This window comes from Choloepus didactylus, chromosome 22 (genome assembly GCF_015220235.1).
Source record: "Choloepus didactylus isolate mChoDid1 chromosome 22, mChoDid1.pri, whole genome shotgun sequence".
Classification (NCBI taxonomy): domain Eukaryota; kingdom Metazoa; phylum Chordata; class Mammalia; order Pilosa; family Megalonychidae; genus Choloepus; species Choloepus didactylus.
This window is the reverse complement of record NC_051328.1, coordinates 44,258,304-44,276,304: the sequence shown is the minus strand read 5'-3', so window position 1 is coordinate 44,276,304 and position 18,001 is coordinate 44,258,304. Positions and strand designations below refer to the sequence as shown.

The window sequence follows — 18,001 nt, the reverse complement described above, 5'->3', positions numbered from 1 at the left end:
GGCTGCCGCCGCCGCCTGCCGCCGCCGCCGCCCGGCGCCATGGCCACTGCGGCCGGGGACGGCACGGCGAAGCCGCTGCAGAGCGCCATGAAGCTGGCCAACGGGGCCATCGAGCTGGACGCCGGCAACCGGCCCCGGGTGAGGCGCGGCGGGGGCGGGGGCGGCGGGCGCAGGGGTCGCGATCCGGCCCCCGGCGCGTGGGAGGCCCGCCCGAGGGTGAGACCCCGGCCCCGCCGGCTGTGCCCGGGCAGGGCCGGGCCTGGGCTCGCGCCGCCGCGCGACCTTGGACAGCTCACGGCCTCTCTCGGCCCACGGGTGCCCATCCGGGAATGAAGCCGAGTGCGTCTGTGCGGGAGACTCGAGGGGGCCTGTGGGTTGGAACAGATCCCTGCGGGGACTGAACCCAGGAAAGCTTCAGCCCCAGCTCTGGCCGCGGTTCGGCTGTTCCCAGGTCTCCAGGCGTCTCCAGAGCCCGGAGAGCGGGAGAGCGGGAGGGCGGGGCTGGCCGCTGAGACTCGGGCTCGCACGAGAGTGGGGACAGGTGGAAACGCCTGCTGGGGGAGGGGGCTGCGTGTGCCTCAGGACCCCCTCCTCGCCCCGGGGTCCTACTGCTGTTTCCCACGTGTCTTCTCTAGGCCATAGGTGCCCCCGCAAATCTGAAGCGCTGCCCAGGATCCGTCCTGTCCTATATCTCTGAGGACAGGGCTTGAGAACTGGGATGCAAGAGCAGAAACCCCGTGCCACGGCTCCTCCTGCCCGAGCCCTGAAAAGAGTGGGCACGGCCTCGAGGCTCTTTTCTGGATTCTGTGTGCCCTGGGAGTCCTTACTCTGGGGCTCAGGAAAGGGATTTCTCAGAACCCCAGTGTCTTAGCCCACCCCCCACCCCCCAGCCCCCAGATGCCGAAACAGACACCACACAACGGGTTGCCTTAACGACCAGAATATATGGGCTCACAGTTTCAGAGGCCAGAAGGCTTGCTTCCTCCCAGTGTGGGTATCTTCTGGCTGGCTGGCAATCTTTGGGGTTTGTTGGCTTTTCCATTACATGATAATGCACGTGGCAGCGTCTCCTTTTTCTTTAGGGTTCCCTTGACTTCCAGCTTCTGGCTGCTGCCTGTGGCCTGTCTGCCTCTGACTTGCTTACAAAGTACTCCAGTAATCTGGATTAAAGCCCAGGCTGATTCATTTGGTTCTCACCTTAACTGAAGTAACATTTTGAAGAGATTATATTTACAATGGGTCCACATCCACTGGAATGCAGCCCAAGACCAAGAACATGTCCACACTGGGTACCGATTCAACCTACCACAAAAAGACATGTTCTTCCCACATGCAAAATACATTCATTCCATCACAGCACCCTAAAAGCCTTCAGTCGTCTCGGTAACAAGCTTAGTAGAAAGTCTCATCACAGCCAGTTACAGGTCTGTCTGTCCTGGAGCCCAGTTCCCTCTGTGGACTGTGAAGCCAGAGAACAAGTTATCTGCTCCCAAGATACAGTGCTGGTTCAGGCATAGGATAGGCATTCCCATTCCAGAAGGGAGAAACTGACAGAAAAATAGGAGTCCTGGGTCCCAAACAAGTTCAAAGTCTAGCAGGGCAAATGCCATTAGATTTGAAGGTCTGAGAGTCACCTATGGAATGATGTTTTGTCCTCTGGGCTGAATGGAGGTGCAGCCCCACCCCTTCTAAGAGCTTGTGCAGTGGCCTTGCTCTCCCTGAACACTGGGGTGAAGGCCCCACCCTTTCCAAGATCAAGATGGCGGCCAGTCTCTATGCAAACACTGGGACGCAGACCTGCCATCTCCGAGCATTGGGGTGGCAGCACTCTCCCAGAACAACAGAGCAGAAGGCCCACCCCTGCAAGCACTGGGGCAGTGCCCTGCCTCTTCCCAGCATGGGTGCACTTGCCCTTTCCATGCATGTGGCTGAGCCTGCTCTCTTGGCCTGAGAGCTTTTCGGTCCAGACCTCTGCTTCCATGGTTCTGGTCTTGAAGTCATTCTTCCTTCAAATTGTCCCTTCTCTGTTCTTTCAGTCCGGGCTGGCAGTGGTTCTGCTTATACAGATTTTGTGAAAATCTTGGCTTTGTGTGTAGTTCAAGTGGGTCTGAACCATCAGATGGTAGAACTTTGCATAGAGCCTTCCTGAATAGCTGCGTTTCCAACCCTGACTTCCACTGAAGGCGACTGGATTCGTGTTCAGCCACAACCTCTTTAGCATAGGGTTGTTCAGTTAAACCCTCGCCTGGAGCGCTGTCCTCTGGCAACTCACTTCCCAGAAGCTCAGGGAGGTCCCTGATAGAGCCACTTCTGGCCCAGTCTCAGAGCACAGTATCTGGAAAGGCTGAGAATTTTCCAAACCACCAATTTCTGGTTTCTTTGTACTTATGAGTTCAGTTCTCAGCTTATCCCTTTCTCACATTTTACTGTAAGCTGCAAGGAGAAGCCAGGCCATACCTTCGTCACTTAGCTTGGAAATCACATCAGCTAAATATCCCAGTTTATAACTTACAAGTTCCACTTTCAGTTTGACATCAGAAAAAAACTTTGCCAATTGTTCTGCCACTTTATAGCAAGGATTGCCTTTCCTCCAATTTCCAGTAACAGTCATCATTCCCAAGGCCTTATCTGAAGTGCCTTTGGCGTCCGCGTTTCCACTGACAAGTCTTTTCAAAGCCATCTAGGCTTTTTCTTTCAGGCACCTCACAATTCTTCCAGCCTCCACCACTTACCCAATTCCAAAGCCACTGCCACATTTTTAGTTATTTCTCATAACAGCATCCCACTTTCCAGTAACAAAAACTGTCTTAATTTCCTAGCCGCTAAAACAAATACCTTACACTGGGTTGGCTTAACTACAGAATTTATTGGCTCACGGTTTCAGAGGCTAAAAGGCTCACTTCCTCCCAGGGTCGGTTCCTTCTGGCCGGCCAGAAAACTTTGGGGTTCCTTGGCTTTTCCGTCCCATGGCAATGCACCTGGTGGCATCTTCTCCTTTCTCTTCTGGGTTCCATTGATTTCTGGCTTCTGGCTGGTCTCCGTGGCTTCTCTCTGTCTGACTTTCACTCTGCTTATAAAGGACTCCAGTAATCCAGATTTGGGCCACAGTGTAACTGAAGTAATGTCTTGAAGAGATGTTGTTTACTGTGGTCCACACCCACCAGCAAGCAGAGCAGGACTGAGGGCAGGTCCCCACCCTGGACTAGATCCCGCCCCCGCCCTGCACCAAGGCGGGAAGTGGCTCCGAGGTCTACAACATCCCTCCCTCTTGAATGCCCAAGAATTTTTTTTTCTAAAGCCCCTGGACAAATGGTGCCTGAATTGTGAATACAGGAAGGAAACTCATTGCCTGGAGACTGAAAATGATGGCAGCCGTTGGGGCTGCTCTCCAGGCCGGCACATGAGGCTCTGCCTTCCTGCGAGGATGCGGAGGGACGGGGCCAACCCACCCACACTGGCCGCCCGAGGCGGAGCCTGGAGAGAGAGCTGCTGCCGTCCTCTGCAGATCCGGAGGAGCGAGGGTCCTCTGTGCTCTGGGCGGCCCGAGGCAGGCCAGCAGGCCCCGCTGTCGCTATCTTCTGCGGAGGGCCCCGGCCTCCGCGGCCTGACCCCCGTCCCTCTTCCGGGCGCAGGAGGCGTATGCGGCCTATCTGAGGAGCATCCACTACATCTCCCAGGCACTCCTGGAGGAAGTGGAGGCGACCAAAGGTGCGGACAGAAGGGGCCGGGGCACGACGGGAGGGCCCGGCTGGGAGCGGGCGATGTGTCTGCCAGGGGAGGGGAGGCCACCAGGGCTGGGCAGACGTGCGGGTGCTGAGGGCCTGGGGGAGAAGGGTCCTTCTGGCGTGAGGGGCCGTGGGCAGAAGCCGAGACATGGGGGGCTGGCACGGTGATGCCCCGGGTGGAGGTTGAGGCTCTCGGCCAGCAGGGAGGGCGAGGGGCCCCCGGGGAGGGCGGTGCTGCTGGTGGGACTCTGGAGGACACATCTGTGAGGGGAGGAACAAAGAGCTCAGTTTTGCACTAGGTAAGTTTGAGGTGCCAAGACCTGTGGGGTGCAGGTGTGGGGACCCGGCGTGGGGGGTCGGAGGGAGGAGGGAATAAACAGGCGCTTCCCCAGGGAGTGCTGAGCTCTGCTGAGCCCTAGGATGCTCCAAGTGGCGGAGGGAGGCAGGGAGCAGCCACTGGGTTTGGCAGTATGGGGGGGGGGGGTTGCAGTGAGCGCGTGAGGCAGCTCCAGTGAGACTTGAGGGGCTAAAATGGGGTATGGAGTGAGGGGGAAACGGAGTATCTAAGGGGTTCACTGTTAAGGAGGGCAGGGAACCAGATCAGGAGCTGGGGCTGGTGGGGACCAGGGCGAGGTTTTGAGGTGTGCAGGTCAGCAAACGAGAGGACTGCACAGGCAGCACCACAGCCTCCGAGGAGGCGTGAAGGTGCCTGCAGTGCTCAGAGGCAGCCCGCAGGAGAGCGTCCGTGCGGGCGCAGGCAGACGGGAGGTGGGGTTGCCGCGGCATCTGTTGGCTGCTCGGAGGGCCGTGGGGTGCAGTGAAGAGTAGAGGTGTCAGCAGTCATCCTGAGCCCCAAGTCTGCCACAGAAGCAAGAAGTAAATCCAGGGTGGCTTTCCCACTGCCTTATTTCTACTTCAGCAAGAATCTAATTAGTGATCAAACTGTCTTGTCCCCTGCTCCCTAGAAGCTGGGGAAACAGTGCCCCCAGACACCCCAAAGATGCTGAAGCTCGCTGAGCAGTGTTTGGAGAGGGCGCAGTCAACAGCAGCCAAACTTGGTGGGTCTCCTGCAGAAGATTTTCCTGGGGCTTCCCCCGAAATCTGCATCTCCCTTGTGGAATATGGGGCCACTCGGCTGACCCCCGGTTGTATGTGGTCTACAGGGAAAACATGCCTCAAGCCAGCCATGCCCACGACTGCGCCAGGCCCCTCAACTACCAGCCGGCACCGCCGGGTGTATTCAGATGAAGGGGGCAAGCTCTCTCCTTTTCTGCCCCCTGAGATCTTTCAAAAGCTTCAGGTGGTGGAATTGCAAGGCTCTAAGAAGTAAGGTGGGGCACAGTGGGGGGTGGGCTGGGCTTGGGGGTTGAGACCAAAGGCTGGGCAAAATGAGCTGAGCACAGTGAACCTGGTTAAAATGGGTCCCAGTATGAGTAACTTCTGGTGCCCGGCAGAAACAAACATAAATCCTCTTTGGAGGAAAGCACTTTTGTATTTCATAAAAACGAGTGGAACACAGTTACAGATAACCAGGCACACAAGGAAACAAGAAAACACGAGGCAGGAAAACAGAAACAGACCTCTAAAATCCCCAAATAGTGGTGTTATCAGATTATGAAACAATTATACTTTCTATATTTAGAGAGATGAAAGGCAAGTTCAAAAATGGCTGCAGGGAACAAGCAAGTATAAAATCATACCCAGCAAATAAAGAGCTAAGTAGAACATCTAGAAATAAGTATAATAACTGAAATTAATTTTAAAAGCTAATTGGAAATAATAATCATTTATATTTCCCAGTAGATGCACACGCACATGCACACAGAGGCGCGCACACACATTCTGAATGGACAAGTCTGTAACAGCATAGTAGACACAGCTGCAAAGAAAATTGATGAGATGGAAGAAAGGCCAAAAGACACCCAGCGTGCCTCAGAGAAAGAAAAATAAAGATAGAGAATATGAAAGAGAAGTGGAAGGTCTAATGTACCTTTACTGGAGTTCCAGAAGGAGAGGAGAAGAAAGGGGGAGAGGGGCATTATTTGAAGAGCTGACAATGGACAAGTTTCTAGAACTGATGAGACATCAAGACACAGATGCCAGAAGCCCAGTGAAGCCTGAGTAGGACATGGGAGGTGGACCCGCTCCTCTCGCCCTGAGGCAACTCATTTCTGCATGTGTGGCTGCAGGGCAGGGGCGGGCACAAGGCCTCCATCCCAGGACAATGCCCTCCTCGGTCCTCCTTCCCCACGGCCTCCTCCACCACCACTGAAACAGGAAGCCAGATGAAATGGACAGCTTCCATGCTGGAGCGGCTGTCGGTCACTGTCATTGGGTTCTCCCTTTCATGTGTACAAACTAATCTAGCTGTTTGGCCCACATGGTTCCATTAAAAAGTTTTATTCAATTTCCAAACCCATGAAACTAATTTTGGATAAAGGGCCAGATTTCCAGTTTCTCTTGAAAAGTCAGAAGCCCCAGCAATCCCAGGCCCAAGCTTTGGTGGGCAGAAATCAGGGCAGGTTAGAAGGGACAAGAGTCTCCGGTTTATCCCAAACCTCTCCTCTGCTTTTGGGTACATTTCCTGCCTACCCCTACCCCACTACCTCTGGGTCTCCTGGGCCTGGACACCAGCTGGTCACCGTTTCCAGGGAGCTGACACCCCTGGAGGAGGCTTCTCTGCAGAACCAGAAGCTGAAGGCTGCCTATGAGGCCAGGATGGCTCGTCTGGACGCCACCCAGGCCGTGCAGAAGACATCACTGGTGAGTGGGCATGGAGGGCCTGAGGCTGGGGGAACATGCTGGGAGTGGAGGCAGACTTAACCTTTCCTTCTGCTCCTAGACCCTGTCCCTGCAGCGGCAGATGATGGAGAACCTGGTAATTGCCAAGGCGCGAGAGGAGACAGCATCCTTTCTGTCTGGCCTGGGTGTGGACTTGAGCGGAGGGTGGAGAAGGGGGCAGGATGAGGGTAAGGGCACTGGGGCTGTGTGTGGGAGCCAGCACTCCCCATCCTCCCACCCCTACTCCGGGCCCCTTGAGGCCCTGCCCAGCTTGTCCCCTCCCCCCAGTCTTCACCAGCAGCCAACTCTTCACCCTTCAAGTCCGCTGGCGCGTGGCCCCCAGAAGCCCTCTCCTGGACAGCCTCCTCCCCTCCCAGCACTTAACCAGCGGCGTGCCCGGGCGGCCTCCGCGGCTCCGCCCGACTGGACTATTCGTAGAGGAGAGGGCGTGCGCAGACCAGGCATGGGCTGTTCTGCCGGGGGAAACGGGCTGGGTTGGGGTGAGGGCCCCTCCGAGCAGGGGAGCTCCTTGACTCTCCTGCCCAGCTCCAGAGGAAGGCGGAGGAGCGCCGGCTGCGGCTGCAGGAGGCTGCCAACAGGTGCGCGCGTCTTGCCCGCTTCCCAGGACAGCCATGGGGTCGGCGTCTTTCCCGTGCCCATCCAGCCCCCGGGCGCCCATCCCAGCCCTCTCTCCCCAGGAGGTTCTGCAGCCAAGTGGTTCTGACCCCCGAGGAGCGCGAGCAGCGGGTCGTCTACGCGGCCATTCTGGAGTACGAGCAAGACCACGTGAGTCCTGCTGCCCCGGGGCCGGGGCCCGAGGGCTGCCCGCGTGGGGTCTCCGAGACTTCCCCACCCCCGGAAGGGGGTCTCAGGGAGGCGCAACCCTGGCGGGCTCTGGGAGTGGCGCGCGGCGTCGGGGCCGCTGGGCTCTCGCCAAGGCCTCTGTCCGGCAGGACTGGCCGAAGCTCTGGAGGGCCAAACTCAAGAGGAGCCCCGGGGACCTGGCGCTGGTCACCGGCCTGGTCTCTCACCTGCTCAGGTACCCGGGCCCGCTGGCCGGGTGGGAGAGCGCCGGGGAGGCCGCGGTGTGAACCGGGGGCTGCGGGCGGGCGCTCCGGGTGGGGGGGGCAGGGGGCATGGCCCGCGCTGGCCCCGCCCCGCCCCTCCCCAGCGGCGCCTCCCCCGCAGCCTGCCGGACCACCCCATCACCCGGCTGCTGAGGACGCTGCAGTGCTCCGCCTACGGCGCGCTCTACCTCCTCGCGAGCAGGGCGGCCGCGGGCCCCAGCTGCGCCCCGGGCTGCTGCGCGCTGCCCCCCGACGCCGACGGGCTGCTGGCCCCCGGGAGCCGGCGGCTCCGGCCGTCCCAGAGTCTCTACTGCATGCTGTCGCCCCCCGAGCCCGGCCCGCCCCCGCTTCACGCTGGACCCCCGGACCGAGGGCCCGACAGCAGCCCCGTGGGACCCCCCTCGCCGCCGGCGGACACCTCATCCCGCCTGCCGGACAAGGACACCTCCTTCGAAGACCTGGAGCAGTTCCTGGCTGCGTCGGAGAGGCGAGGCCTGAGCCCCGGGGGGCGGGCGGAGCAGACCCCGCGGGCGAAGGAGGAGCCGCTGCGGGAGCAGCTGAAGGGCACCGCGCGGGACATACACAACGCCATCGGTGCGGCCCTTTGGCGGAGAGCGGGGTGGGCTGTGCGGCCAGTGTGCCCCAGCACTGGCTCCACGCGCCAGGCCACAAGCCCCCTTGCCAGGCGGTGCTAGGAAGCATGGCCCACGTGCCTCTTGCTTCCTCTGCCCATCCTGGCGCCCAGTGTTCTCCCTGGGGAAGGGTCTGCCGGTCAGGGGCGACTACAACCGTCTGTCCTGGCGCGTGGTCAGCTGACGCACCTGCTGTCCCCTCGAGTGGGACTCACTTTACCCAAAGCCCGGGACACTGTGGTGTGGGCAAGGTGCTCTGCTCCTCGGCCTCCTGAAATGTGCAAACATAGCCGCCCAACGGGGGGTGAAGGTCTCCACAGCTTTTTAAGAGGGGTCCAGGGGTCCCATCAGTCACACCTGCGTTCTCACCTCATGCTGCCCACTCTAAGCGACCCCGGCAGGTGCCCCCACCCTCCTGGCCTCAGGGGCATCTTCGGAACCAGTGCTTCGAGTAGGGGTGGCTGAGGCCCCCCAAGCCCCTGCAGTCTCAGGGCAGGCCTCGTCTGAAAAGCTGCCTCGTTTCCCCCCCCAGGCCTTGGCCACACAGGCCATTTGTGACCCAGTCGGGCCCCAGGGAAAAGGGGTCAGATGGGACCTGACCCAGGCACAGGAAGGGCCGAGAGGGGCAGGCAGGCGGGTGGGAGCACACTCCTGCTCATAGCAGAGGCCATCTCGGGGTGCAGGCTGCCTCCCCACAGCCACCGTCCACCCCAGCTCTGCTCCTGCAGACCGGCTGCTCTCGCTGACCCTTCTGTCCTTCGACGGCCTGAACACGGCCGCCTCCAAGGACCGCTGCCAGGCCTGCATCGAGGAGCCCTTCTTCTCCCCGCTATGGCCCCTGCTGCTGGCGCTCTACAGGTGAGCCCCGGCCGGGCCACCCCACACCATCTGCCCCGTCGGCCTCTGCCCTGCCACCCCAGGCCCCGGAACATTCTTTGCCGGATCTCTGGTTTGTTTCTTGGGGCTTGCTGGGCCGTCACCTCTGCGAACGTCTAAACCGAAAGACGAGAGGTGCTGCGCGGGGTGAGCGGCTTCCGGGCCGAGCCGGGCTGGGTCCCGCGCGGGTGGCCTGGTGTTGTGGAGGCCGCAGCCGGCTGACACTGCGCCAGGGAACGTTCCTGGGCCCCCGCGCCCGCCCCGTGGCTGAGCCAGGCCCCTACGCCCCAGGAGCGTGCACCGCGCCCAGGAGGCGGCCGTGAGCAGGAGCATGGAGCTGTACGGGAGCGCGCCACCCGCGGCCCTCGGCATCCCCACCAGGCTGCTGCCACGGGGCCCCGGCGCCTCCCCCTTCTGCGCGGCCACCCAGGAGCTGGGACTGCTGGTCCTGGAGAGCTGCCCCCAGAAGAAGTTGGGGTGCATCGGTGAGGCCTGGGGAGGGCGGTAGGGGAGTCGCACCCAGCCCCCTGGAGCGGGGTCCACATGGGAGGCCCCATGCGTCCCTGTGCCCACAGCCCAGCCGCCTTCTGGGCCCCCCACTCCTGGGCTCCAGGGGCCGCTGCCAGGATCCAAGCAGGACACTGAGGTGCTGGGCAGTCAGCCCCGGCCCAGCCGGCCTCCCCCCCAGGCTGCCCTGGTAGCCCCTCTGGGGGCCTCTGCACCCCATGTGTCCTCACCTGTGGCGTGTTCCCACACCTGCAGTGCGAGCCCTGCGGGCCATCTGTGAGTGTGCTGAGGCCCAGGAGGCCGGAGCCCAGCCCGGAGCGGCTGCCATGTGAGTCCCCGCCGGGGGTGCAGTGAGACCCCCCCAGCCCCTGCTCGCTGAGCTTTCTGCGGCAGGAGATCTGGGCTCAGGGATGAAGAAGGGACCCCTCTGGGCAAGGCCACCCACCGGTGTCCCAGGGCGGGCGTGGGGCTCTCCTCCCAGGGGAGGGCAGGTTCTGCCCACCTGAGTCTGGCAGCCCTGGGCCCCTAGATGCCTGGTCCTGCTTCATTGTCACCTGGACACCCAGCCCCAGCTGCCAGCCTCCCAGCCTCGCCACCTGCCCGGGACCTACGCCCCGCCGGCACCAGCCCAGGAGCCACCGGTGGGGGAGCTCGCAGGTGACGGGCAGGTAGAAGCCAGAGCCGAGTATGAGGGCGGCTGAGCATGTCCCCAGCCCTCTGGGGCAGGTTGCTGGCCCTCAGCTGCAGGGCCCTGGCCAAGCAAGAGCTAAGGTCTGAGTGGGCACTGTGGCACCCGAGGAGTCAGTGAGAGACCGGTGTCCTCAGAGGGGCCACCAGGGCCTCGGGGTCTCCATGAGCAGGCTCCCTGAGCCCCCCCACCCCCAGTCTCAGTTTTGATGCCCCGAGGGGGGCTTTACCCCCGTCCCCACCCCACGCTCTTCCCAGTGGCTGCGGCCTTGAGACCGGTGGGCAGGCGCTCCCTCACCCACTCACCCAGCACAGTCAGGCCACCCTGCTGCTGGGAGACGCTGACCCAGCCCCCACCTCGGGTGACTGCCTGCAGGGAGCTAGTGGGCACTGGGCGCCTATGGGAGCCGAGCAGAGCGGCGAGGCCGTGGGCGGCCCTGCCCATCCAGCCCTGGGCTCTTGCGGGTGGAGAGCAGGACCCGGAGCTGGTCCGTCCCCCACCCGGCGGCCGCTCCCTGCCCGCCCTGCTGCTGGCCCCCGGCCCGAGCCCGCTGGCAGCCAAGTCTCTCCCGGCAGTGGCGCTGACGACCTGCTGCCCATCCTGTCCTTCGTGGTGCTGAGGAGCGGCCTCCCCCAGCTCGTGTCGGAGTGCGCGGCCCTGGAGGAGTTCATCCACGAGGGGTAGGGCCCGACAGTGGGGCTGCCAGGGGCCCCACTGCTCCCGAGACCCCGACTTGCGCTGTGGCCAGGACACAGCCACGCAGGACAGGTCTGTCCGGCAGGCGGCCGACCCTGCGCCAAAGTGCGCCCTGAGCAGGTCCTCGCTGGCCGGCATCCCAGCTGGGGTGCCCCTTGCAGGCCGGCTGCCCCCCCCCAGCGACAGGATGAGGCCCCCACTGCCCCCTGTTCTCACACACGCCCACGTCCCTCCTGGTGACATGCACCCCCCGGGTCTCCCTCGCAGGTACCTCATCGGGGAGGAGGGCTACTGCCTGACGTCACTGCAGAGCGCCCTGAGCTACGTGGAGCTGCTGCCCCGGGGGGCCCTGGGCCATTAGCCGAGGGGGAGCCCCGCTGTTCCCCTGGCCCCCCACATTCCTTCCCTTCCAGGACAGCCTGCGGATGGGGCTGGGGGTGGCAGGCCATGCTGGAGCCCCCAGCTCCCTGCCTTCCCTGACCTAACATTGTCCCATCCCTGAAGGGTCAGGTAGGGGGACCACAGAGCCATGCCCCCTCCGGGGGCCTAGCCCTGCCTTCTCCCCTCTGGGGAATAGGTCAGCCCCTCTGAGCTGGCGGCTGGCCAGGTTGCACTCGGCTTGCTGCTCCTCTCCACTAGCCGCTGGGTGTCCCCGGGAGCAGCCCCCACTGGGCCTTAGCACTCGGAGCCTGGATCTCCCAGACTCGCCCGGCAGGAAGCCCCAGCCCCGGCCTGTGGCTGCTTCCACATGGCCTCTCTTCCTGGGGCTGGGAGCAGAGGCCTGGCCACCTCAGACACTGACTGGACTGGAATAAAGAGGCCACTGCTGTTGTCACCCCGTGTCACTCACTCTGCCCCCACCCTGTGCACCCCCACCCCACCAGGGACAAGCAGGGCGGGGCCACAGCCCACCCCCCACAGCACACCTGGACCCCGTGGGTCCCCTTAGGCCGAGTCGCCTGCCACACAAGCCTCCAGGGCCTGGCACCGGCTGTGCAGGCTTCACCCCAAGGATGGCACAGGAGAGCCCATCCGAGGGCCTGAGGTCAGGGATCATCACTAGGCCTCACTTGAGACCCCGAATACCGACCCTGAAGGGCTCTATGGAATCTTCTTTGCTCTAGTGGGGAAACTGAGGCCCAGAGTGCTTGAACGTGGACTCCGGGAGCCTGCCCCGGACCCCAGCTGGGCCCCTCAGTCCTGAGAAGCAAGTAAGTCACCAACATGGGCACCTGGAGAGAGGGCCGTGTCTGGTCACTGAAGAGGAGACGGGTGGTGGGTCCCAAGAGGGCAGCCTGCCCCCGACCCGAGCCTCGGGCAGTATCAGGCAGGCCCCTCTGCAGGGAAGGAGGTCCGCAAACAAAGCTGGGTGGGGGCTGCATTGGGCGTCCTGGGGGAAGGGGCCTGACAAAACCCTAACGGAGGCTGATGTTTCTCGAGCCTCTGAGGAAATCCAGCCCACATCCCAGTCGGCAGCAGAGCCCTGGGGAGGGTCAGGTGGAGCTGTCACCCAGGCAGGGGACCCCTCATCTCCCAGCAATGCCCCAACCTCCCTCACCCAGGACCCCAGGAACTAACGGCTGGCACCCGACACCCTGCTTGGGCCCATCTCATAGCACCAGAAAAGCTCGCAACGAGTTCTGTGTGGGGCAGTCGAGGGGACAGCCTGCTCGACTGGGCCGGGGTCTGGGTGGAGAAGAACATGTACACCAGAGCCAGGGAAGGAGGGCCCACCCCTCGGCCCTCTGCCTCCAGGCCCTCTCCAAAGAAAAGGCCCAAACCATAGCCCCAACCCACCCTCAGGTGACAGTTCAGTCACGGTACCCTGGGCAAGACACACACCTCTCAGGCTTTGGCACCTGCATCTGGGAAATGGGATTTTAAATCGCCACTTCCTCGGATCGGGGGAGCTGATTGTGACACTGGGACAACCTGTGGGCTTTGTGACACAGCCCAGCCATGGCCAGAGCTCCCTGAGGGCTGGGGATTTGCCCTCTGTGCTGTCCCCTTGGCACCCTGCACAAGACACTGGGATTCCTCAGGCTGGGTTCAGGCCCTGCCTCTTGCCATGTGGCCCTGGGCCTTCTGTTTAGCCTCACAGAGGCTTCAGCTCGTCCTCCATAAAATAGGGATGATGATAGAACCTTTCCACTGCAAGTCTTGCAACCTCAAATAGGAAAGTAGCAAAAGCTGTAAACCCACCATCTACAGCAAAGGAAATCCAAAAAGCTAACTGGCACGAGAAGAAAGTCATCACAAACCAGGGAAACGCAGATTAAAACAACAATGAATTATAACTATCCCCTTTGGAGGGGTGAAAGCCAGAAAGCTGGGAGCCGTGTGCACGCTGGTGGGGTTTGAACAGGAAACCTGCCGGAAGCCTGGGCCAAGGCAAGGACAGGACAGACAGACCCCTGGCCCTGCAGGCTGCTCCTGGTGTGGCCAATGTTTGCAGAGGACTTGGGGGAGTGTCGGCATCCATTCCTGGGTGGGTCGAGAGGGGGTGTGAACACACATGACAGGCCACCCCCAACTCGCCAGCTTAAGTACACGAAGATTGTTATTTTCCTCATGGACCTTCCACTCAGGCAGGGCCCCCCAGTGTCACCTGGGGCAGCTTGCAGCTTGGGGAAACTAAAGCAGTGCTGGACTCCTTTGAAGATGCGTTCGTTGGGGCTGGTTGTCACTGGGACTTGGCATAGCTCTCACAGTGACCACAGGGCCCCTCAGGGAGGCCTGGGCTTTGCTTCCAGAGGGAAGTATCTCAAAAGCTAGGTGGGATTGCACAGCATCATTATGTAGCTGCAGAAGTCACTGGGTGTCACCTCCACTTGGGTCCAGGTGGTTGCAAGCACCTGGACAGTTCAGGAGAGGGAGGGGGACCACGACATTGAACAGCACAGAGTATAGAAACTGAGGAACACAAGGAGATACAGAGCCATAGCAGGGTACCGTCCCTGCAAAATTAAAATCGTACGCAAAAGAGCTGATACACTTTATAAGAACATATACAGACTGACTTTCAGGAAGATGGCAGATTAGGGAGTTGCAGGGCTCACTCCCCTCCCAGAAACAGCTGTGGACAGGCAGAAACTGTCCAAAACAGCTGTCCCAGAGACCATGGGGCTGCACACAATTCCAGGGATGAGCAGGAGAAAGAGACTGGAAACTGCGGTGAGGAACGGAGTATGACTCGCTCAGCCGTAGCCCCAGGCTCATCCCACACCCGAGGCCAGCAGCCTCCGGCCGGCTCGGCCCCTGCCTGGCAGGTGACTGCGGACTGCGAGGGCTGCTGAAGTCCTTCTCCCCAAGAACAGAGGGGAGCATGGACCAGTACTGATCTAGTACAGTATTAGCCAGAAAATTTAGACTGCTGGGTCCCGCTGCTTCAGTCCATCCTGGGCAGGCACCGCTGCACCACTGTTTTGACTACATCAGAAGCAGAGTCAGCGGAGGGCTAAAAATACTTTGCTTTCCCAGGGCTGTGGGGAATAGATTCCAAAGAGTGCCATCTGAAGGGAAGGACAGGAAAACACAGCCCTGGAGAGCCAAAATAAAGGCTTTGGGGCATCTTTCCTCTTTCCTGACCCAGTCTCTAGGGTCTGTTGGATCTAGTCTATTCCCCAGCACAATGCCCAGGCTTATTCTGTCTAGGAAACACTGATGACCCAGCTGTCAAAGAGGATGCTTAATACAAACCCAAACAACAACAAAATCCAAGACAAGAGAAAGAAGCTGACCTTCAGAATAAACCCATCAAGATTATCAGATGACCAGATATCAGCAAAAAATCATAAGGCTACTAAAACGCAGGAAGATATGGCCCAGTCAAAGGAACAAATTAAAAAGTCAGAGGAGACACAGAATTTAGAACAACTATTCAAAGATGTTCAAACAAATCTCCTTAATCAATTCAAGGAGACGGCTAAAGAGATAAAGGATATTAAGACACTGGGTGAGCACAGAGAAGAATTTGAAAGCATACAAAGAAAAATAGCATTTTATGAAAATAAAAGACACAATAGATGAAATTTAAAATATACTAGAGAAACACATAGCAGGTGTGAAGGGGCAGAAGAAAGGATTAATGAATTAGAAAAAGCAACCAAATTTGAACAGACAAAAGAACAAATGGAGAAAAAAATGGAAAAAATTGAGCAGGGTCTCAGAGAAATGGCTGACAACACAGAGCACAAAAACATATGCATTATGGGTGTCCCAGAAGGAGAAGAGAAGGGAAATTACCAAACAGAATAGTTGAGGAAATAATGGCTGAAAATTTCCCAACCCTTATAGAGGACATAAGTGTGCAAATCCAAGAAGTCCAGTGTACTTCAAACAGAATAAATCCAAATAGACCCACTACAAGACACATATTAATCAGACTGACAAATGCCAAATAAAGATAATTCTGAAAGCAGCAAGAGAAAAGTGATTCACCACATACAAGCACAAATAACAATAAGTGCTGACTTCTCATTAGAAACCATGGAGGCAAGAAGGGTTGGTATGATATATTTAAGATTCTGACAGAGAAAAGTTGCCAGCCAAAAATTATCTTTCCAGCAAAGCTGTCCTTTAAAAATGAGGGAGAGTTTAAAATAGTCACAGATAAACAGAAGCTGAGAGAGTCCATTAACAAGAGACATGCCCTACAAGAAATAGTACAGTGAGTTTTGCCAGCTGGGGAAAAAAAAAAAGAGAGACAGAGAGAGAGAGAGAGAAAGGCCTCAAGGAGAATAGAGAAGTGAAGATTAGCACTAAGGGTAACAAAAAGGATAAAGAGAGAGAAAAAAATAGAAAACAGGATCTGACAAATAAAAGCCAAAGGATACAATGGTTGAAGTAAGTACTGCCTTTAGAATAATAACATTGGATGTAAGTGGATTAAACGCCCCAATCAAAACACACAGATTGGCAGAATGTATTTTAAAATATGATCTTTATATGTGTTGCTTAGGAGAGACTCATTTTAGACCCAAAGATACAAATAGGTTGAAAGTGAAAGGATGTAAAAAGATATTCCACGCAAGAAGTAACAGCAACAAAAGCTGAGGTGGCGATAGTAATATCAGATAAAACAGACTCTAAGTGAAAAAGAATGTTATAAGAGACAAAGAAGGGCAGTATATATTAATAAAAGGAGCAATTCACCAAGAATAGATAATAATCATAAGTATCTATGCACCTAACCAAGATGCCCCAAAGTACACGAGGCAAACACTGTCAAACTGAAAGGAGTAATAGACAAGTCTACCTTAATATTGGGAGACTTCAACACACCACTCTCTCCAATAGATAGAACATCTAAATAGAGGGTCAATAAGGCAACAGAGAACCTAAATAATATGATAAATGAACTAGGCCTAACAGATATTGCACCCCAAACAGCAAGTTACACATCCTTCTCAAGTGCCCATAGAACACTCTTCAGGATAGACCACATACTGGGGCACACAACAGGTCCTAATAATTTTTAAAAGATTGAAATTATACAAAACACTTTCTCCCATCATAATGGAATGAAGCTGGAAGTCAATAACAGCTGGAGAACTGGAAAAGTCACAAATACATGGAGGTTAAACAACATGCTCTTAAACAATCAGTGGATCAAAAAGAAATTGCAAGAGAAATCTGTAAATATCTCGAGACAATGAAAACGAGAACACAACATATCAAAACTTATGGGGTGCAGCAAAGGCAGTGCTGAGAGGGAAATTTATAGCCCTACATTAAAACCTACATAAAAAATGAAGAAAAAGCTAAAATCAAAGACATAACTGAAGACCTGGAGAAACCAGAGAAACAACAGCAAACTAATCAAAAAGGAAGCAAAAGGAAACAACAAAGATTAGAGTGGAAATAAAAGAAATGGAGAACAAAAAAGCAATAGAATCAATAAACCAAAAGTTGTTAGTTCTTTGAGAAGATCAATAAAATTGACAAATCCTTATCCAGACTGACAAAGATAAAAAGAAATAAGATGCAAATGAATAAAATAAAAAATGACAGGGGGGTCATTACCACGGACCCCACAGAAATAACAAACATTATAAAAGGATACTATGAACAACTATGTGCCAACAAACTAGACAACTTAAGAGGACATGGACAATTTCCTAGAAACACATGAGTAACCTACACTGACTTGAGAAGAAATAGAAGAACCTCGACAAACCAATCACAAGTAAAGTTTGAATCAGTCATAAAAAACCTCCTGACAAAGAGAAGCCCAGGACCAGATAGTTTCATAGGAAAATTTTAGCAATCATTGCAAGAATTAATACCAATACTGCTCAAATGCTTCCAAGAGGTGGAAGAGGAGGGGACACTGCTTGTCTAGTTCTATGAAGCCAACACCACACTAACAACAAAGCCTGATACAGATACTACAAGGAAGGAAAGTTACAGAACAATCTCTCTGATGAGTGTAGATGCAAAAATCCTGAACAAAGCACCTGCAAATCGAACCCAGCAGCACATTAAACGGCGGCCTTGGCCGGGGAGGACCGGGAGCCCCGCAGGGACCGAAGGCCGATGAGCCCCGGGCTGAGCGTGCCGAGCAGAGGAGGGAGCGGCGGGGCGGCGGGGCTGGGAGCAGGGCTGGACCCGGGCACCGAGGCTGCGCCTAGGAAGCCGCAGGTGAAGGCGCTCCGTGTGCGGCGACGGCGAGCAGGACGGCTCCGGGGGGCGCTGCTGGGCTATAAATTAAACTCCCGTAACCATCCGGGGGCTGACAGGGGCGTCGGGAACCGGCAGGTGGGCTGCGGCTCCGGGGAGGAGGAGGTGGCCCCCTGCCCACCCCGGGGGCTGCGGCCCCGACCGGCACTGCGCGCACAGAGCACGCTCCGGCGGGGCAGGGGCGAGCGGCCCGCGAACCCGCCCGCAGCGCAGCTCCGAGGCCGCACGTGCCGGGCCCGCCGGCCCCGACGCCCCGCCCCGCGCACGCACGCCCCGCCGGCGAGTCCCGCTGGTCCCGCCCACCCCACGCCCGTCTTGCCTCGCAGCCAATCCCCGTTAAAGCGCGCC

The 18,001-nt window shown here is 57.7% G+C and overlaps 1 protein-coding gene across 6 annotated transcripts; it reads left to right on the top strand.

Moving 5' to 3' along the window:
• Window positions 1-10: 10 nt before the first annotated feature.
• Window positions 11-11,807, top strand: VPS9D1 (VPS9 domain containing 1). 6 transcript variants are annotated; one of them, XR_005213757.1, is made up of 16 exons: window positions 11-138; window positions 3,633-3,708; window positions 4,691-4,783; window positions 4,889-5,051; window positions 6,377-6,488; window positions 6,568-6,630; window positions 7,053-7,105; window positions 7,205-7,292; window positions 7,460-7,545; window positions 7,695-8,167; window positions 8,889-9,063; window positions 9,373-9,566; window positions 9,844-9,916; window positions 10,118-10,245; window positions 10,852-10,956; window positions 11,240-11,807. XR_005213757.1 is itself a non-coding variant. In XM_037815526.1 (15 exons), the coding sequence occupies exons 1-15, from the start codon at window positions 40-42 to the stop codon at window positions 11,331-11,333; spliced, it is 1,899 nt and encodes a 632-aa protein (XP_037671454.1). In that variant the 5' UTR covers window positions 11-39; the 3' UTR covers window positions 11,334-11,807. The 6 variants fall into 6 exon arrangements, 4 of the variants coding, with proteins under 4 accessions (XP_037671454.1, XP_037671452.1, XP_037671453.1 ...); XR_005213758.1 differs by having other exon boundaries at window positions 10,118-10,256; window positions 11,240-11,254; XM_037815526.1 differs by lacking the exon at window positions 10,118-10,245 and having other exon boundaries at window positions 4,694-4,783; window positions 8,934-9,063.
• Window positions 11,808-18,001: the final 6,194 nt, after the last annotated feature.